Raw genomic sequence first — 22,170 nt, 5'->3', positions numbered from 1 at the left:
TGGAGACACCTGCTCGTACCTCACAACGGTCTCCTGCATTACTACGCCCTATGGGTCTGTGCATCATAAGGTGGGACTAGTACCAGCATTATTGCATGATATCATTTTGGGCAGGGATTTTCCCCACTTCTGGCAGTTGTGGGAGAACCAATTAGTACCCCAGGGTAGCCGCACGGATGATCCTTCTCCCACACCTTGTGTGGGCCCGGAGCCACTAGAGGATGCCCCACAAGAGGGTTCAGAGGAGGAATCCGCTGAAAACAACCCCCAGTTCCCCTTTTCAGTTCTGGCGGGTGATTCCGATGAACCCGGGGCAGAGGCGGACACGGGTGGCTGTCCCCCTTCCTCTTGGCTGAATTTGGAAGTCCAGAAAGATGACTTCCAAAGTGAGCAAATGAGGGATCCTACCCTTTCTCAGGCTATAAAAAATGTTAAAATGATAAACGGGGTGCAGGTGGATGCAGGTACTAGGTTGGCTTACCCCTACATGGCCCTGGAGAATGACTTTCTCTATCAGATAGAGAAGAAGGGGGATGACACAGTACAACGATTGGTTGTGCCGAGAGCCTACAGGCGGAGAGTGCTGGACCTGGCACACGGACACATGATGGGGGGACACCTGGGGGTCCAGAAAACTACCGAAAGGATATTACACTGTTTTGTTTGGCCCGGCATGCATCACGATATTCGCACCTATTGCGAGTCTTGTCCCGACTGCCAAATGTCTGCGCCTAGGCCCCGTTTCTGTAGCCCCTTAGTACCTCTGCCTATCATCGAGATCCCATTTGAGAGAATTGGGATGGATTTAGTTGGACCCCTCCCCAAGTCTGCACGAGGACACCAGCACATCATTGTCATCTTGGATTATGCCACTCGTTACCCCGAGGCCATCCCTTTGTGTAACACGGCCACCAAGACCATTGCCAAGGAGCTGGTCCATGTGTTTAGTCGGGTTGGTGTCCCAAAACAAATACTCACAGACCAAGGAACCCCCTTTATGTCTAAAGTAATGAAAGAACTCTGCAGGCTGTTACAAATAGCACAGTTACGCACCTCCGTGTATCACCCTCAAACGGACGGACTGGTCGAACGGTTTAACAAAACTTTGAAACAGATGCTCCGTAAGGCGATAGACAAGGACGGGAAGAACTGGGACTACTTACTCCCGTATTTGCTTTTTGCCATCCGGGAGGTGCCCCAGTCTTCCACCGGGTTCTCTCCTTTCGAGCTTCTGTACGCCCGACGTCCCCGTGGACTGTTAGATGTCGCTAAAGAAACCTGGGAGGGACAGGTCACCCCGTTCAAAAGCGTAATAGACCATGTAACCCAAATGCAGGACCGTATTGCGGCGGTGATGCCCATCGTTAAAGAGCATATGATACAGGCTCAAGGAGCACAGAAAAGGATTTATGATAGGGGGGCCAAGATCCGTACTTTTGCACCCGGAGATAGGGTGTTGATCCTGGTCCCCACGCCAGAAAGCAAATTTCTGGCAAAGTGGCAAGGCCCCTTTGAAATTAAGGAACGGGTGGGTGAGGTAAACTACAAAGTGTACCAGGCTGGTAAAAGGAAGCCTGAACAGATTTATCACGTGAATCTGATAAAACCCTGGAAGGACCGTCCAGCTCTGTCAGCAGGTCTGGCCCTTCCGGTCTGCAAGCAGACCATACCGGATGTCGGGACGGCGGAGACTCTGTCGGAGCGGCAAAAGACCAACGTCAAGCAGTTTGTAATCAACAATCACGAGTTTTTCTCGGAAAAGCCCGGGCAGACCACTCTCATTAAACATGACATCATAACAGAGCCTGGGGTAACAGTTCAGGTAAAGCCCTACCGAATACCGGAGGCTCGGCGGGAAGCTGTCTCCCGAGAAGTGAAGACCATGTTAGAGTTAGGTGTAATCGAGGAATCGCATAGCGCCTGGTCGAGTCCGATTGTGTTAATACCGAAACCAGACGGCTCCATTAGATTCTGCAATGACTTCAGGAGATTAAATGCGGTCTCCAAATTTGATGCATACCCTATGCCACGGGTCGATGAATTAATAGATCGGCTTGGAAAAGCCCGGTATATCACGACCCTAGACTTAACGAAGGGCTATTGGCAGATCCCGCTAACAGAGGCCGCTAAAGAGAAAACCGCGTTTTCTACACCGGAAGGTTTATACCAGTATGTGTATATGCCGTTTGGACTACACGGGGCACCGGCAACCTTTCAAAGGTTGATGGACCGAGTCCTGAGGCCCCATAGGCAGTATGTTTCTGCGTATTTGGATGACATAGTCATATACAGCCTGGACTGGGAGACGCACCTCCAGAAACTAGAGGCTGTGATTGAGGACCTGCGGGAGGCGGGTCTAACAGCAAACCCCAAGAAATGTCATATCGGGCTGGAAGAAGCCCGGTATTTGGGATACGTAATTGGGAGGGGAATTGTTAAACCCCAGATTGACAAGATACAAGCCATTCAGAAATGGCCGCAACCAGTCAACAAGAAGCAGGTGAGAGCGTTTTTGGGAATAGCCGGCTACTACCGACGGTTCATTCCCAATTTTGCGGCTACCGCTGTTCCCCTGACGGACCTTACCAAAGGGAAAGACTCTGTCATGATCAAATGGACCACGGCAGCCGAAGAAGCCTTCCATAACTTAAAACTAGCTCTTTGCTCTCAACCTGTGCTAATGACTCCTGACTTCCGCAGCGAGTTCGTGGTCCAAACGGACGCTTCTGATGCCGGTATCGGGGCTGTATTGTCACAACTGAAGGACGGAGAGGAACATCCGGTCCTTTATCTTAGTCGGAAACTTAATAAGCATGAACGCAACTATGCCATAGTGGAAAAAGAATGCTTAGCCATTAAGTGGGCTCTAGAGTCCCTTAAATATTACTTGATTGGAAGGAAGTTCCGGCTGATCACTGACCATGCCCCTCTCAAGTGGATGCACTTGAATAGGGAACGGAATGGCCGAGTGACCCGGTGGTTCCTTGCACTTCAGGCCTACCGTTTTACAGTGGAGCACCGCCCGGGGGTGCGGATGGGGAATGCTGATGCCCTGTCTCGTGTGCACTGTTTTGTGGGTGCCGTTGCTCAGCCGAGGTGGTCTGAGCAGAGGGGGGGGATATGTGAGACTCATGTGGGATTAGTGGATGAGGGCAGGTATATCTCACCCCGGTATCGGTCCTATGTGACTTAGCCTGGCCAGGATCACCTGGCTACTAATGGATTAATGGGAGGTGAAGGACGGAGTTAAAAGGAATCTGGGAAGTTGGGGGAGGGTCTCCATCTGGGAACACAGTAAGCCTGTCTGTGTAGGAGACACTTGTGAGGAGCAGTGCCTGATGTTTGTATGGTTTAGCTGGAAGGGAGAAGCCCTCCAGTCGGTAGTTAGGATAACACCGTGTATAGTTAGTGCCGGACAGGCAAGGATTTATTTTGTTGGTGTTTTTTTTCTTTTTGTTTATGCTTCACTGCAATAAACCTGACCAAGCGTCAGTTACACCTTGAATTCGGCTGTCTGCCTGAGTTGAATACGTGCCCTTTGAACCCAGCAAAGGCGATCCCGGAGCGTGTTATCACAGTATGTATATATATATATATATATATATATATATATATATATATATATGTATGTACATATATATATAATCCAGTGGTAATAGGAGCCCTTGGAGCAGTGACCCCTAAGTGGGAAAAATGGCTGTAACAGATTCCAGGAGCAACATCTGAACTCTCTGTCCAGAAAAGCGCAGTGCTGGGAACAACTGAGATCCAGTGCAGAACCCTCAAACTCTCAGGCCTCTGGGAGAGGACCCGAGAATGAGGAAGGACACATAACCACCCACAGGGAGTGAGAAGGTAGTTTGTTTTTTTTTTATATATACACACACACACACATTTATGATGGAAGCCATGGCGTGAATCAAACCGCTCGTTCATGTTATCAATATACAGTGATGATGTACTGATCAATTACAACACTAGGTGGCAGCAGTGACCAACATACCTTTAGGACAGTGATATTCCAGGCAAAGCTTTCCATGGCTTTCTGTAGCTTTCTTCCCTTTAGTCCTTCTTTGGCACCGATCCGATGGAGGTCTTCATGAAAACCCATCCCTAAAACAACAAGAAACCAATAGATGGGCTCAGGAACAGAACTCTGAAAATAAAAATCTGCTTTTCACTATGCATTGATATCACATAAAAAACAAATCTTGGCGTTTTAATCCTGAATCGATGGATACCTCCTGTGCTGAAACAATATTCATATCACTAAACACTACACCACAGACGAGCAGCACACTCTACATCCCCTTGTATATATATTGGGGGACGTACACATGATGTGAAGTCTTGACAGATGCAGTACCCTTACGATGGCATTCATCACCCATGGGCTACCAAGTCAAACTCCAAAACATGGAGTGGTTTTAATTGGACACCAATACATGGAATAGCATGGTGTACTAGGTTATCCTATACCTTACATTTTAGGGGTACGAAAGAGGCAAAAATGGTGTTCTTTTGGCCTCTGTCAGGTCGTTGGAGCCAAGTGTATATGTACATGACGTAATCACAGACTGTCAAATGGGGATATAGACCGTTCTACTCCATGAGGAACTGCAACAAAAGCAGGAAGGAAAATGGTTTGATGGTCGGAGAAGTCTCGAAGTGACACATCGTGAATGTGTCTAGCTCAAGAGCAATGGGGAAGTGCTACTCCACAGGGAAACTGACAAAAACAGACAGGATCTGGAACCGGGTAAATGATGGAAGAGAATATTATGGTCCAGTATGAGATTATCTACCATTTGGATCTGTAGCGTGATGGAAAAATAAGCTGGTGATGAAGCAATGGACACCTGCTATATTTTCCTAGTCAGGTCTAATTCACATGGCTGTACTTTTCCATCTGTATTACGATGAATGGATCAGAGAAGTACTCGCGGTACACAGTTCTCAGTTCTACGGCCATCTGGTTCCATGGGCTTTACAATGCCCTCCCCCACCCCTCAAAGTCAAGGGTGAATACCGGTGAATACATTGATGAAAATGGAGCCTGCAGCACCATCCTCCACTAATCAGTGTGACGCACAGCAACAATGATGTCACATCATCACATGTGCTGTGAGAAGAATCACTGCAAAGCAGATTTGGGGGAACGGGAGCGAGGCGAGTAGGTGCGGTTTTTTTTGTTTTTGTATGTGTATGGGATGTTTGCATGTATGTAGGAGACTGTGTGGGAGCTCAGAAATGTATATATGTGGCTATGTGGGGGCTCATGCTTTATGTAGGAGGTTATATGGGGCTCATTGTAATAAGGCGGCTATGTGGGGATCATAATCAATATAGGAGGCTATGTGGGGCTCATGATGTATATAGGCGGCTATGTGGGGGCTCATGCTGTTTTTAGGAGGCTGTGTGAAAGCTCATAGAATGTACTGTATATAGGAATCTCATGTGAGGGCTCATGTTGTATTTAGGAGGCTTTGTGAGGCTCAGAAATGTATATACGTCGCCATGTGGGTGCTTATACTGTATATCATAAAAGTGAGTACACCTCTCACAGTTATGTAAATATTTTATTATATCTTTTCACTGAAGATATGACCCTTTGATACAATGTAAAGCAGTCAGTATACAGCTTGTATAACAGTGCAAATTTGGTATGCTCTCTGATTAACTGCACACATAGCCATTAATGTCTAAACCACTGTCAACAAAAGTGAGTACACCTCTAAGGCCGGTTTCACATTTGCGACACCATGTGGTTGTGCGCTTCATACACAACCGCATGTGTCCACATGGTGTCGCGCTTCCACTGTAAAAAAATGAACTGTACTGCATCTGTGCTGGATTCCGTTTCCGTCAAAACGACGCAAATGTGAAACTTGTATAAGTGAAAATCGCCACATGGTGCTCAATTAGTGATTTTCCCTCGCTGGTATCATGTGACTCAGTGTTACATGGTCTCAGGTGTGAATGAGGAGCAGATGTGGTAAATTTGGTGTTATCACTCACACACTCTTTCATAGTGGTCACCGGAAGTTCAACATGGCACCTCATGGCAAAGAATTCTGTGAGGATCTAAATACAATAATTGTTACTCTATATAAAGATGGCCTAGGTAATAAGAAGATTGCCAACACTGAAACTGAGCTGCAGCACGGTGGCCAAGACAATACAGTGGTTTAACAAGACAGGTTCCAACTCACAACTAGAGATGAGCGAACCCGTGGAAGCTCCGTTTGGCGCGTGCAGCCGAACCGTACCTCCATGGGTTCGGACTTGGCTAGAACCCCAATGGAAGTCACTGATTGGTAGTTCGGGTCTCCGCCAACATACAGACAGCCATAAGCAGAATACTTCCGGCGAAAGGTAGGCAGGCGTTTTCCATTTTTATTTATTTTTGGGATACCTGGAAACTGAACTCTGGTAAGAGTTTACAGCCTACAGATGTCCCAACATGGGGGAACGCCAGGAACCTTAAAAACTCCATTAAAGTTACTGGGTTGACAGCTGCCATGAGACCCGGTGGCTGGACACTCCAGTAACCTTAAAGTCTACCTTCAAAGGCTCCTTTAAGATTTCCGGGCCGCATAGTTACTGGACTGTCATACACCTGAGGTCACAGCTGGCGGCTCACACAGAGGGTTCCGTGAGAACCACCGAAAGTGATGTCAGGTGAACTCAGTGCGAAACTGTGCTGACACCATAACATACAGTCAGACAGTCACCCGAGTCATTTGTTGCAGGTACCACGCTGCTCTTAGTGTGTCCCGTAGGTCGCAGTGAGTGGTCACGTGTTCTAATGTCACCGTTTACCATGGCCTCTGGATGTAGCAGGGCTGGGATTGTTGTGGGATGTCGTTTGGATTACTTCGGACCTGGGGGGGTGTTTTGGCGTTAATGAAAGTGGGTGTGGTTTTTTATATATTAAAATAAAAGATTTTTGTGTGTGTTTGTAAGAAAAAAAGAACAAAAACACAGGGTTGGTAATGGGAGGATCTCATATACACCTCTCCATTACTAACCCAGAGCTTGATGACAGCTGTGATTATTGATAAATCACAGTTGACATCAAACCCATACATTACATCATTTGCCACTGTATCAGGGCAATCGGGATGACCAGGCTAAAGCATCAAAACTGGCACATCTAATGGAAGCGCCAATTATGGGGTAGCTGCGGACTGCTATTTTTAGGCTGGGGAGGGCTCAATAACCATAGACCTTCCCAGCCTGAGAATACCAGTCCCCATTTGTGTGCTTTATCTGCCCTGGTCATTAAAAATGGGCAGGAGCTCATGTCATTTTTTAAAAAAAATATTTATTTAAGTAATGTTTTCAAAATATTTGGCGTTGGGAGCCTCTATTTTTGATAACCAGCCAAGATAAAGCACACAGCTGGGGACTGCAGCCCGAAGCGGTCTACTTTACCTCTACTGGTTGTCGCAAATAGGAAGGGGACCGCACATCAACTCTGACAATATTGTTTCCAGAAGCGACCTGTGTTTCAGAGATGCATCCAGGCCTCTTCCCATGCAACTCCCAATCAATTTCAGCACTTTTCCATCCATTTCAGTATTTTTAAAGCCCCGCCAGACGTCCTGGGAGAGTCTGACGGAAAAATATTTGAGTTTCCCATTGACTTGCATTAGATTATTTATGACGAACACACAAATAGTAAAAAATATTTTAGAAGATTAATCCGAACCCGAATATTTTAGTATTACCCCATCACTAGTAAGGAGATCCTTATACAGTTCTTCTACATGGTCAATTTTACGTCTTTGGTGGAAATTGTACTTTTATCAGAGGCATTTACATACTCCCGCCAATCTTCTCCATTTTTGGTGCACGGCTAGCTGAAGCAACACCCAGTGTCCAATGGGGCAGGGCTTACCGATGTTTTATTCGACTGAATACAGAGCAAACGGGGGGAGGCTCCTGTTGCACTCGGCTGTATTTGATGAATTCACATATCACAAATTTGCACATGAAACAAGTACGGCTAATTACCGTATCAGGCTAGGGAATGTGGGTTTATCAATCACATCTACATGCTGCTGACATTTTCCATTACGTTTTCTTAAATCTGCAGTATGTCTAATTTTTGGCAAATTTATAGTGGATTTTTATTGTACTTTCATGGTTGCAGGGGTGAAAATTGTGGCAGAAAATGTGTGTCTTGAGTGGGCTTTACAATTGGACACAGGTCAGAGGAGGAGGAGGAAATGGACATGTGCTCCAGGGACAAAGAGAAGGTTTTTTTATATAGATGTCTCAATGATAATTGTAATATCAGACAAAATAGGAAACGATTCATGGAGGATATTCCCTTTTCTGCATTTTCTATGTTTAGTATTCTTTAAAGTGTCCATCAGGGAGCAGATTGTGGCTAGATGAGGACAGCGCTCCCAGCTTAGTGCTTTGGCTGTGTCAGAACAATGAGACTTGGCAGAGAGAGTCTTCCAAGGAATGAGTCTATGGGAATTACGTGCGGCAGCTCTATAAATAGATGGAGGTATGTGATTAACTGGTAGAGACTTTGCTAGGGGGAATCGGGATGTCAGATGCTTAACTCATCGCCAAAGGAGATGGTAGCGACTGTCATAACGTACTACTCCGGGTTACTGAAGTATTTATCACAAGGAAAGTCAGACCTTACCATCATGCCTTCCTCTGTGTATCCCTCAATAGCCCTGAGTACATGGGCGAAACTTCTACAGGATATTCAAAGATAAAGTGGAAATTATAGAGGAGGTTTTTGAATTGTACAGTTTTAAAGGGATTGTCCACTACTTGGACTATCCCTTCTCAATAGGTAGGTTTCCACCACCAAGTACAATAATAACACCTATACATCGCTGGAATCAGGGTCTCTTATGGCACCGTTGGGAGATTGTAATGACATACACACCAATCATAGAGCCATAATGTGATGTGAACAGGGAATAATGATGGCATATGACAAGATCTTCACAAAGACAGTTACTGACTATACAGTCAATGGGTACACTACACAGTGGATATTACCGTTGGCAGCTCATGTTTGTATTTGGAAAGTATTGGAGGTGGATCACAATTTGTGGGGTGATGTTCTCTATATGACCATGTAAAAAAAAAATAAAATATTTTTTTTGTGCTAGGAAAGAAGGATGCCTTGGTATCAGCTCCCCTAATATCCCTGCCCTATCAGTGCTCTGATCCTGCATATGGCCACAGAGACAAGAAACTGGAAGAATGGAAATTGGCCACATTGCCCTTTTATCCTTAGGCTGGTGGGAAGAGAGAACACAGGTTCCAAGTCAATAGAGGATTAGAGGATTAGTGGTGGGACCAGAGGTGGGAGGGTTGGGGGTCTTACAGTGCTGGCCAAAAGTATTGGCACCCCTGCAATTCTGTCAGAGAATACTCAGTTTCTTCCTGAAAATGATTGCAATCACAAATTCTTTGGTATTATTATCTTCATTTAATTTGTCTTCAATGGAAAAAAAAAATTGTCATAAAGCCAAATTGGATATAATCCCACACCAAACATAAAAAAGGGGGTGGACAAAAGTATTGGCACTGTTTGAAAAATCATGTGATGCCTCTCTAATTTGTGTAATTAACAGCACCTGTAACTTACCTGTGGCACCTAACAGGTGTTGGCAATAACTAAATCACACTTGCAGCCAGTTGACATGGATTAAAGTTGACTCAACCTCTGTCCTGTGTCCTTGTGTGTACCACATTGAGCATGGAGAAAAGAAAGAAGACCAAAGAACTGTCTGAGGACTTGAGAATCCAAATTGTGAGGAAGCATGAGCAATCTCAAGGCTACAAGTCCATCTCCAAAGACCTGAAAGTTCCTGTGTCTACAGTGCGCAGTGTCATCAAGAAGTTTAAAGCCCATGGCACTGTGGCTAACCTCCCTAGATGTGGAAGGAAAAGAAAAATTGACGAGAGATTTCAAAGCAAGATTGTGCGGATGGTGGATAAAGAACCTCGACTAACATCCAATGAAGTTCAAGCTGCCCTGCAGTCGAGGGTACAACAGTGTCAACCCGTACTATCCGTCGGCGTCTGAATGAAAAGGGACTGTATGGTAGGATACCCAGGAAGACCCCACTTCTTACCCCGAGACATAAAAAAGCCAGGCTGGAGTTTGCCAAAACTTACCTGAGAAAGCCGAAAACATTTTGGAAGAATGTTCTCTGGTCAGATGAGACAAAAGTAGAGCTTTTTGGGAAAAGCCATCAACAGAGTTTACAGGAAAAAAAAAAAGAGGCATTCAAAGAAAAGAACACGGTCCCTACATTCAAACATGGCGGAGGTTCCCTGATGTTTTGGGGTTGCTTTGCTGGACTGCTTGACTGTGTGCATGGCATTATGAAGTCTGAAGACTACCAACAAATTTTGCAGCATAATGTCGGGCACAGTGTGAGAAAGCTGGGTCTTCCTCAGAGGTCTTGGAACTTCTAGCAGGACAATGACCCAAAACACACTTCAAAAAGCACTAGAAAATGGTTTGATAGAAAGCACTGGAGACTACTAAAGTGGCCAGCAATGAGCCCCCATCATCAGCGCACACACCCCGGCACTACTGCACCCATCATCACCTCACATGCCGGCACTACCTCAGTGACGTCCCGGCTGACAGAATGACTCCCTTCAGTTTCTGCGTGGAGCTCACAGGAGCGGCGGTGTTCTACTGCCGCTCCTGTCAGCTTCATGTAGCAGAGCTGGATGCGTCGCGGGACCTCATGGATTACGCCGGACATGGAGGGGTATTTGGGGATTTTAATAAAGTGGTGAAAGAGGGTGTATTTTTGGCTTTTATTCCAAATAAAGTATTTTTTCAGGTGTTTGTGTTTATTTACTTTCACTTACAGGTTAATCATTGTAGGTATCTCAGGGAGACACCTGCCATGATTAACCTAGGACTTAGTGGCAGCTATGGGCTGCCATTAACTCCTTATTACCCCAATTGCCACCGCACCAGGGCAATTCGGGATAAGCCGGGTAGAGTCCCGGGACTGTCGCATCTAATGGATGCGGCAATTCCGGGCAGCTGCTGGATGATGTTTTTAGGCTGGGGGCTCCCCATAACGTGGGGCTCCCCATCCTGAGAATACCAGCCTTCAGCCGTGTGGCTTTATCTTGGCTGGTATCAAAATTAGGGGGAACCGCACAGCGTTTTTTTTCAATTATTTATTTATTGTACTGCACGATATAGACCCGCTCACCGGCAGCTGTGATTGGTTGCAGTGAGACAGCTGTCATTCAGCGTGGGGGCGTGTGTGACTGCAACCAATCATAGGCGCCGGTGGGCGGGGGAAGCAGGGAATACGAGATTGAATAATGAGCAGCCGGCATTTTCAAAAGCAGGAGAAGCCGCCAGAGTAGTGTGACAGCTGTGCAGCGCCACGCCGGTGATCGGTGAGTATGAGAGAGGGGGTGAGAGTGGGGAGAGAGACCAGGAGTGATTTTAAACGATTTAGGTCGTTCTGCTGGACATGCTGAGCATGAGTAGAACGTGACGGGATCAGTCAGCGGATTTCGCCGCTTAGTGCATTGCGGTGGAATCCGCCCCCATAGACAACATTAGACACCTTGGCAGATTCTAACGGAATCCGTCAAGGTGCGATATTTTAACAACCCACATGCAGCGTTCCCTCCGCCCGACGCTGCGTCAAAATAACGACTCAGCGTCGTCCAGTGGATGCAACGCAGACACTTGCGTTACAGTGCGTCATCAATACAAGTCTATGGAGAATAGCGCAGTGCGTTAACGGACTGCGTTATTCTCGATAGTGGCGGACTTCGCTGAACGCAAGTGTCAAAGCGCCCTAAGACTCCTTTCTGTCATATCAACCAGTAGCTAATCTGTAATAAGTGAACACAAAATCAACTATTAGTATCTGCCCAGAGCAAACAAAATGGAATGTGCCGTATCTTGTATCTGTTCTTCACAAGGTTATATATCAGCAGAGAAATTAAGCAATGACCTTAAAAAGGTGTTCCCACCCAGTAATGCTGGAGCAATGCTTCATTCTTAGGAAGTGCCGGTCGGTTTTCTTTTGTGTTTTAGACATAGAAATATGATTTGTTTTCCAATTTATACAAGGCCTGTCTCACATATAACTAAGGGATGAAAACAAGTATCTGAAAACAATAAAGATTTTTTTTCCCCCTGTCCAATGAATTTCATTTGCCAGAAAAAAGTAGCATCAAAGCTTTTTAGAGCCCGGTATCCACAATGCCATGGAAAGCACGCATGTGCAGCTGGAGGGGGCAGTTACTGCTAAACATTTGGATATTACCGTATTTTTCGGACTATAAGACGCACTTTTTTCCCCCCAAATGTTGGTGGAAAGTGAGGGGTGCGTCTTATAGTCCGAATGTAGGGCTGCGAGGAATGAGGGTGATACACCCATCATCTCTCAGCGCTGATCCCGGCACTGATCAGCTCTGAACCCGATGCTGACAGGTGGTCGGGATGATGGGCGGTGGAGCCGGCCCGTGTGATTACCCCTGGCAACTGCAGCCTGGAGTGATCATGTGTGGCTATATTCACTGCTCCCCGCGCATCATCATCAGTGCGGGGGGCAGTGAATAAGTACAGTATATACACCAGTCGTTCCCTGCAGCATCGCAATGTCCTCCTGTCTGCCGGCCCGCTGATGTGTTTGGAGACCGGTGCGCACAGCGATGACGTCATCTTGTGTGCACCTCTAGTCTCTACCCACACATCAGCGGACGACAGACTGGAGGACATCGCGATGCTGCAGGGAACAGTGACCGTCTCCACACAGGTCAGCGGCACTGCTGCTGGCACAGACAGGAGGACGAGCGATGCTGCTGGAGTGAGGAAAGGTGAGTATAAACGTTTATTTTTTTTGTGTTCCACAGGATGCAGGCTATATACCAGGATGGGGGTATATAGCAAGATGGGGGTATATAGCAGGAACGGGGTATTTATCAGGATGAGGGTATATAGCAGGATGAGGGTATATAGCAGGATGGGGGGTATATATCAGGATAGGGGTTATACCAGGATGGGGAATTTGGGGACATTACCCTCATAACAGTGTCAGCAGCAGATCCTCGCCCCATAACAGTATGTCATGACCACATTTTATCTTCCTATTTTCCTCCTCTAAAACCAGGGTGCGTCTTATGGTCCAGTGCGTCTTATAGTCCGAAAAATATGGTAATTAGTTCACGTCTACAGCTAAACAGATGGGATCATATATTACTCTAAACAAAGCCTGTTACAATGAAAAGGTACATTTTCTCATGAATAAGCTTCAAACCAATCTTGCTGCCAAAAATAGCCCTGTAGCCCTATACATGTCATAATAAATACTGGAATACCTGATATGTAATTAAAGGGAATCTGTCATCAGGTTTGTGCTACCTCACTTGAGAGCAGCATGATGTAAGGAAAAAGGCCCTGAATCCAACAATGTATCACTTAGATTACTGGGTGCTGGCATCCTGACACAATCAGAGTTGTTTGATTTAGTCATATAGCAGAGCTGAGAGATCTGTCCCCACCCAGACCAGACTCTCCATAGAGATTGTACATTGACAGCGAGGTGCCAGTCAGAGGAGGGGGCATGCCGGACTGCCCTGCAGGTGACATTGTAGTTCAAGCAATGAGAAGTCCTGTTGCTTAAACAAAAATAGCTAATAAACAACAGATTAGACCTTGACAAGCCAGGCATCCCTGAATTCTATGTTTTAACCCTTACAGCAGGGGTGGGGAACCTCCGGCCCGCGGGCCGTATGCGGCCCGCCATGACCTTTTCTGCGGCCCCCGGGCACATTGCACAGTCCACAGAGCTCGGGAGGCAGCAGCGTCTTGCTTGCTGCTGGCCCTTTAAACCCTGTATGGCTTACGTCCTCATGCTAGCGTGAGGACGTACTTTGTTGGTGGAGTTAGCGCTCAACTCGCTCTTTTTCCACAGAAGAGAAGCTACTACCTCAGCGTCCGACAGGTGTGTTTGTGCTCCCATGCCTGTGTGTGCCCCTGCACATCCCCACTGCAGCCTGTGCTCCGTGCAGCGTCCCATCCACCTTGCGCATTCCCACTGCAGCCTGTTCTCCGTGCAGTGTCCTGTCCTCCTCGTGCATTCCCACGGCAGCCTGTGCTCCTCACTCTCCCCCACGGCAGCCTGTGCTCCTCACTCTCCCCCACGGCAGCCTGTGCTCCTCACTCTCCCCCACGGCAGCCTGTGCTCCTCACTCTCCCCCACGGCAGCCTGTGCTCCTCACTCTCCCCCACGGCAGCCTGTGCTCCTCACTCTCCCCCACGGCAGCCTGTGCTCCTCACTCTCCCCCACGGCAGCCTGTGCTCCTCACTCTCCCCCACGGCAGCCTGTGCCCCTGTGGCCTCCCCACGGCAGCCTGTGCCCCTGTGGCCTCCCCACGGCAGCCTGTGCCCCTGTGGCCTCCACACTGCTGCCTATGCCCCTGCGGCCTTCACACTGCTGCCTGTGCCCCCCTGGTATGTCAGAACCCCTAGCAATGTCCTTAAATTTCTCCCAGCCCTCCCAAGTGATATATAATCCTCCCTAGTGATGTCTAGTCCTCCCAGCCCTCCCCAGTGATGTCTAGTCCTCCCAGCCCTCCCCAGTGATGTCTAGTCCTCCCAGCCCTCCCCAGTGATGTCTAGTCCTCCCAGCCCTCCCCAGTGATGTCTAGTCCTCCCAGCCCTCCCCAGTGATGTCTAGTCCTCCCAGCCCTCCCCAGTGATGTCTAGTCCTCCCAGCCCTCCCCAGTGATGTCTAGTCCTCCCAACCCTCCCCAGTGATGTCTAGTCCTCCCAGCCCTGCCCAGTGATGTCTAGTCCTCCCAGCCCTCCCCAGTGATGTCTAGTCCTCCCAGCCCTCCCCAGTGATGTCTAGTCCTCCCAGCCCTCCCCAGTGATGTCTAGTCCTCCCAGCCCTCCCCAGTGATGTCTAGTCCTCCCAGCCCTCCCCAGTGATGTCTAGTCCTCCCAGCCCTCCCCAGTGATGTCTAGTCCTCCCAGCCCTCCCCAGTGATGTCTAGTCCTCCCAGCCCTCCCCAGTGATGTCTAGTCCTCCCAGCCCTCCCCAGTGATGTCTAGTCCTCCCAGCCCTCCCCAGTGATGTCTAGTCCTCCCAGCCCTCCCCAGTGATGTCTAGTCCTCCCAGCCCTCCCCAGTGATGTCTAGTCCTCCCAGCCCTCCCCAGTGATGTCTAGTCCTCCCAGCCCTCCCCAGTGATGTCTAGTCCTCCCAGCCCTCCCCAGTGATGTCTAGTCCTCCCAGCCCTCCCCAGTGATGTCTAGTCCTCCCAGCCCTCCCCAGTGATGTCTAGTCCTCCCACCCCTCCCCAGTGATGTCTAGTCCTCCCAGCCCTCCCCAGTGATGTCTAGTCCTCCCAGCCCTCCCCAGTGATGTCTAGTCCTCCCAGCCCTCCCCAGTGATGTCTAGTCCTCCCAGCCCTCCCCAGTGATGTCTAGTCCTCCCAGCCCTCCCCAGTGATGTCTAGTCCTCCCAGCCCTCCCCAGTGATGTCTAGTCCTCCCAGCCCTCCCCAGTGATGTCTAGTCCTCCCAGCCCTCCCCAGTGATGTCTAGTCCTCCCAGCCCTCCCCAGTGATGTCTAGTCCTCCCAGCCCTCCCCAGTGATGTCTAGTCCTCCCAGCCCTCCCCAGTGATGTCTAGTTCTCCCAGCAATGTATATTCCTTCCAGCCCTCCCCAGTGATGTATATGCCCTCAGCATCTCCTGTGATGTATATGCCCTCAGCATCTCCTGTGATGTATATGCCCTCAGCATCTCCTGTGATGTATATGCCCTCAGCATCACCTGTGATGTATATGCCCTCAGCATCTCCTGTGATGTATATGCCCTCAGCATCTCCTGTGATGTATTTACAGCAGTCCCACCTGACACAAACGTGGAAAAACAGTTGTGAGAAGCAATAAGATCAATATTGAATAATATAGCCGCACCAAAAACAAGAAGCTTCAGCCGCCACGATGAGTTAATTGTTTGACTAAGTATAGCAGGGTAATTTTAAGTTGATAGTTTTGTGCGGCCCCCGAAGGTTGGTAGAAAATTCCAAATGGCCCTCGGCATTAAAAAGGTTCCCCACCCCTGCCTTACAGCATGCTGTTTTCCAATTACATAACAAAAACCTGCTGACAGATTCCCTCTAAAAAATGACAGTGATACCAGTATGCCAGAATAAAATATAGAGGTTATCCAGAATATATATAATGTAAACACACATACACACACACACACACACACATCTATATCTGTCATCCCAAGCAGCAATCAGCTGATCACTTCGGTTCCATTCGTAGACAACAGCTGGTTTTGCCAAGGATCTCACCCCAATACCACCACTATATGATGTCCATAAGCCCTAAGAGGGCATATTAATAAGGGCTGTTTGGATAAGACAGCCCCTTTTCCATACTCATCCTCTTTGGTGTGCCCCCTCCTACCACCAGGACATATACAGTTAGGTCCAGAAATATTTGGACAGTGACACAATTTTCGCGAGTTGGGCTCTGCATGCCACCACATTGGATTTGAAATGAAACCTCTACAACAGAATTCAAGTGCAGATTGTAACGTTTAATTTGAAGGTTTGAACAAAAATATCTGATAGAAATTGTAGGAATTGTACACATTTCTTTACAAACACTCCACATTTTAGGAGGTCAAAAGTAATTGGACAAATAAACCAAACCCAAACAAAATATTTTTATTTTCAATATTTTGTTGCGAATCCTTTGGAGGCAATCACTGCCTTAAGTCTGGAACCCATGGACATCACCAAACGCTGGGTTTCCTCCTTCTTAATGCTTTGCCAGGCCTTTACAGCCGCAGCCTTCAGGTCTTGCTTGTTTGTGGGTCTTTCCGTCTTAAGTCTGGATTTGAACAAGTGAAATGCATGCTCAATTGGGTTAAGATCTGGTGATTGACTTGGCCATTGCAGAATGTTCCACTTTTTTGCACTCATGAACTCCTGGGTAGCTTTGGCTGTATGCTTGGGGTCATTGTCCATCTGTACTATGAAGCGCCGTCCGATCAACTTTGCGGCATTTGGCTGAATCTGGGCTGAAAGTATATCCCGGTACACTTCAGAATTCATCCGGCTACTCTTGTCTGCTGTTATGTCATCAATAAACACAAGTGACCCAGTGCCATTGAAAGCCATGCATGCCCATGCCATCACGTTGCCTCCACCATGTTTTACAGAGGATGTGGTGTGCCTTGGATCATGTGCCGTTCCCTTTCTTCTCCAAACTTTTTTCTTCCCATCATTCTGGTACAGGTTGATCTTTGTCTCATCTGTCCATAGAATACTTTTCCAGAACTGAGCTGGCTTCATGAGGTGTTTTTCAGCATATTTAACTCTGGCCTGTCTATTTTTGGAATTGATGAATGGTTTGCATCTAGATGTGAACCCTTTGTATTTACTTTCATGGAGTCTTCTCTTTACTGTTGACTTAGAGACAGATACACCTACTTCACTGAGAGTGTTCTGGACTTCAGTTGATGTTGGGAACGGGTTCTTCTTCACCAAAGAAAGTATGCGGAGATCATCCACCACTGTTGTCATCCGTGGACGCCCAGGCCTTTTTGAGTTCCCAAGCTCACCAGTCAATTCCTTTTTTCTCAGAATGTACCCGACTGTTGATTTTGCTACTCCAAGCATGTCTGCTATCTCTCTGATGGTTTTTTTCTTTTTTTTCAGCCTCAGGATGTTCTGCTTCACCTCAATTGAGAGTTCCTTAGACCGCATGTTGTCTGGTCACAGCAACAGCTTCCAAATGCAAAACCACACACCTGTAATCAACCCCAGACCTTTTAACTACTTCATTGATTACAGGTTAACGAGGGAGACGCCTTCAGAGTTAATTGCAGCCCTTAGAGTCCCTTGTCCAATTACTTTTGGTCCCTTTAAAAAGAGGAGGCTATGCATTACAGAGCTGATTCCTAAACTCTTTCTCCGATTTGGATGTGAAAACTCTCATATTGCAGCTGGGAGTGTGCACTTTCAGCCCATATTATATATATAATTGTATTTCTGAACATGTTTTTGTAAACAGCTAAAATAACAAAACTTGTGTCACTGTCCAAATATTTCTGGCCCTGACTGTATTTCAGTGTGTTGTACTAGAGAAATGCAGTAAATCATCTAGGCCTCATTCAGTCGTACGTGTTGTATCTGTTTTTTTCATGGCTGCAGCACATACCCAAAATAATCTATGGTGCTATTCACATGACCGTGTGAACCACATGGAGACATATCTGTGCTTTTCCCGTAACACGGAAGACAAAGAAGACAAAGGCCAATACAAGTGTATGGGTCCATGTGCGGTACGTGTTTAATATTGCAATGTATAGAGAAGCTTTGTAATTTATTTAATTAATGATTCATTTAGAGAAAAACACTGATGAAACTGATTGTACAAACGTACCCTGATGCACAACACTGGTGACACTGGTACCATATTTTCATGTATGGGTTTAAACATGAATGTGTGAACAAGGCCTTAGGTTAAGCTTCCATGCAGCTTTGAAGATGCAGGCGCAACTTTGTCGCCATGCGTTTTTTTCCTGCAAATTAGAGTGGTTTTCTAATTTTAAGCTCTGCGGATCGTTAACCATCTGCCACGCAGCTGTCCGCCACGCTGTGGCCACCACAGAGGGGTCCCGCTTGGTAAAGAGCACCGCTGTAAATAACAATGATGGTACAGTGGCTCACAATGCTTTGGTGGCAATTAAAACTGCCAACTGCAGATTATTCGAAGCGTATAATGTAACGTATAGCTCGTCATAATGCTGAACTCCAGCAGAACTCGGACTATTGTTAGCTGAGAGATAAAACGGAGAGATGATTTTCTAAACCGTTGTGACAAGCGAGAGACTGGAGGCAGCACAGTCACGTTTCAGGCTGCTGCTTCCCGTTCAGTATTCATCACACTGAACATTCATTTGTCGGCTATTATAAGCAAGGTATCAAATATTCATAACAGGAAAGTATTGCTGTGCACTCCCATAATGCACTGCTCGCCTGTTACATATTAAGGACATTCCCGGCCTGCTGATTCACCGTCAGAGGGGTCAGCAAGCTCCGGATCTTGAATTACACCTCACATTGACGTCCTAATGTCATTATTCAGTATTGGATGACATACTGCTGTAACATCGCCATACGTCAGAGCTATAGGTCCGGGAATAGACATACAAGCTGCATATGCCATCCATCCATCGGCCATAATAATCAACAGGCCACCATTTTGGACACTTTTGGGTGAACGATGACCAATGTATGGGTCAAAAAGTCTCCCAATAAATCGGGCAAATATAGTCACATAGCAAGATGCAAATTGAATATTTTTTCTTTCAAGGGGAAACCTAGAGCCAAACTGATATATGTTATGTCATGAGGATAAAAACAAAAAAACATAAGAGATATTCCCTATCGTTACAAACCCTTATTTGTCATTGAAAGTGATTTTTAATACCATTTTTTCAGAGAATTTTAATTATTTCCTATTGCTCGGTGGCTACAGCTCCCATGCAGAACTATGTATCTCTATGGTAACGAGCTACAGATGAACCCTGTGTTGTTGTGAATACGTTTTCCAGTTTGGGGCTCCCTCTTATGGTCAATGCTGGCGGTGCAGTTGATGTGTGGAATGAAAGCCACACCCCTGTGCAGGACTGGCAATCAGGGTCAAATTGGGCTATTTAACTGAGTATTTTTCTCTGGTTCCTTGCCGATGTCTCCTGTGTGTTAAGCACATTCTGTAACCCGCCCTGCTCACTACCATAACTCCTCTCAGATAAGTGGTCTTTGTAACTCTGCTGTTTGTTTTCCACTTTCTTGTTGTTTTTTCTGCTTTGATACTAATGCATGATTTCTATTTTGTCTGTGTGGCGTTCATGGTGGAATGGGATCATTCACTGCTGGGAGTGTCTGTAAACTTAGCTCCATGATTCTGCAAAGTATTGTGTTTGTCATGCTTGGTATTAATTCAGTCCCTTATCTGTATTAGTGTTTTGGATCCCAGTAACATCGGAGTGCTGATAGAGTGGGGGAGAGGTTGTGTGACCTCAGGATTTTTCCATATCAGAAGTGCTGGAATACATTGGGTTTTTACAGCTGCAGACAGTTGCTCTTTCCTATCCTTTCCTATAAAGATAGTTTGGGCCTCACCTTTGCTGAATCTGTCTTTTCTGGCTTTGTATTGTGTTTTTCTATATCACCGTAGCCTTTACATGTGGGGGGCTATCTATCTATCTTTGGGGACTGCTCTGAAGCAGATTAGCTTTCTTATATCTCTATCTGTGAGATTATTTAGTTCTCCGGCTTTGTCGATGCGTCCAGGTCATCGTAGGAACGCCCCACGGCTACTTCTAGTTGTGTGTCAGGTTAAGTTTCCAGCCACTCTGTTACCTCTTTGGGATTCAGCATTTTTTGATTCTCCTCGGTCCCTGAATCATAACACTGTGTAGTCCAAACCCGCAGTCATACTGCCGTCTGTCGGTCCCCTACTTCTCTGTTATATACAGTTGGTATGTGATAGCAAAAATTGGGGAAAAGAGAAGCAATATGACTGCAGGATCAGACTACACAGAGGTTAGTACAAAAAAACTGTCTCTCCAAATAGAACATAGCAGGTGTGAACAGGTGCCAGCTGCTTAAACTACATGAAACACAAACAAAAAAATACAGCAGCACTCTGTAAGCGCTAAGAGATATGCAAACATAGAATACCGTATTTTTCACTTTATAAGACGCACCTTTGTTCCCCTAAATTTTGGGGGAAAGTAGGGGGTGTGTCTTATAATCCGAATATACGGGTCCAGAGGAGGTGGGGGCAACTCCGGAGTGGTGCTGAGAGCTGCTGGGGGCTGGTGGAGGCTGGTAGAGGCTGCAGGAGGCAGCGGGAGATCTTCTGCTCCCGCTCATATAATATGCACTGCCGCTGTCCATCACCGTAGTGCTGAAACCGCACCGCGGCGATGGGCTGCGGGAGAGGCGCATATTTTATATGCCTGCGCCCCCCTTTGATTGCACATGCCCCCCCCTCCCCCGTGTTAGATACGGCCCCCATGCTGCTGCCCATCTTACAATAAAAAAGCTTTACTTACCTCCTCCAGCATGTCTCCCGGTGTCTCCCCGATCTCACTGCTGCCGCTGTGATCAGGCACGCAGAGATCATGTCACTCTGCTGTGCCGATCACATGACCGGCACCGAGAACCAGGAAGTGCAGGAGCTGAGCAGCACGGAGGGAGACACGAGGGATTACAGCGCTGGAGAAGGCAAAGTAATGTGTTTATTTTACTATGGACAGCAGCATGGGGGCTATATCAAACACAGGGGGACGTGTGCCAGCAATAGGAGACCTGTGCCAGCTGTATGGGATGTGTGCCAGCTATAGGAGACCTGTGCCAGCTATAGGAGACTTGTGCCAGCTATAGGAGACTTGTGCCAGCAATAGACCTGTGCCAGCAATATGGGATGTGAGCCAGCTATAGGAGACCTGTGCCAGCTATAGAAGACCTGTGCCAGCTATAGGAGATTTGTGCCAGCTATAGGAGACCTGTGCCAACAATAGGAGACCTGTGCCAACAATATCGGATGTGTGCCAGCTATAGGAGACCTGTGCCAGCTATAGGAGACTTGTGCCAGCTATAGGAGACTTGTGCCAGCTATAGGAGACTTGTGCCAGCACAGGGGGACATGTGGCATCAAAGGGGGACATGTGCCAGCACAAGGGGGCTATATTAAATATAAGGGGGCCATATCCAGATTAAGGGGGCTAATTATAGGATGGGGGGCTATAAGAGACATATACCCTATATGATTTGTTAGACGGACACTGACATTATAAGACGGACCTCATTTAACATTTAAAAAAAAAAATCTCTTTTCCTTCACCAAATTTGGGGGTGCATCTTATAATCAGGTGCGTCTTATAAAGCGAAAAATACGGTATATGAAATTTAAACTGCATTAATGTTATATGGAATATCCTTACCACAATTAAGGTACTTAGACATAAATTGACCAAATCATGTGAGCCCATCAACCACAGCAAGATGACCTTTCTTTGATGGGACCTTATCAAAGCATAGTCAGTATAGGAGGCCGTTTATACCTCTAAGTTGTAGGCAAGGA

General features: G+C 46.9%; 1 protein-coding gene across 1 annotated transcript in view; it reads right to left on the bottom strand.

Moving 5' to 3' along the window:
* Nucleotides 1-22,170, bottom strand: part of LOC142311510 (inactive phospholipase C-like protein 2) — a 142,397-nt gene that overhangs the window by 21,933 nt on the left and 98,294 nt on the right. The window contains exon 5 of the mRNA XM_075350013.1: nt 4,004-4,113. Within this exon, the coding sequence (XP_075206128.1) occupies nt 4,004-4,113 (110 nt within the window). The remainder of the gene's footprint in view (nt 1-4,003; nt 4,114-22,170) is intronic.

The sequence above is a fragment of the Anomaloglossus baeobatrachus genome, chromosome 5 (assembly GCF_048569485.1).
Source record: "Anomaloglossus baeobatrachus isolate aAnoBae1 chromosome 5, aAnoBae1.hap1, whole genome shotgun sequence".
In the NCBI taxonomy this organism is placed as follows: domain Eukaryota; kingdom Metazoa; phylum Chordata; class Amphibia; order Anura; family Aromobatidae; genus Anomaloglossus; species Anomaloglossus baeobatrachus.
The sequence above is the reverse complement of the archived record's forward strand: the minus strand, read 5'-3'. Positions and strand labels throughout refer to the sequence as shown.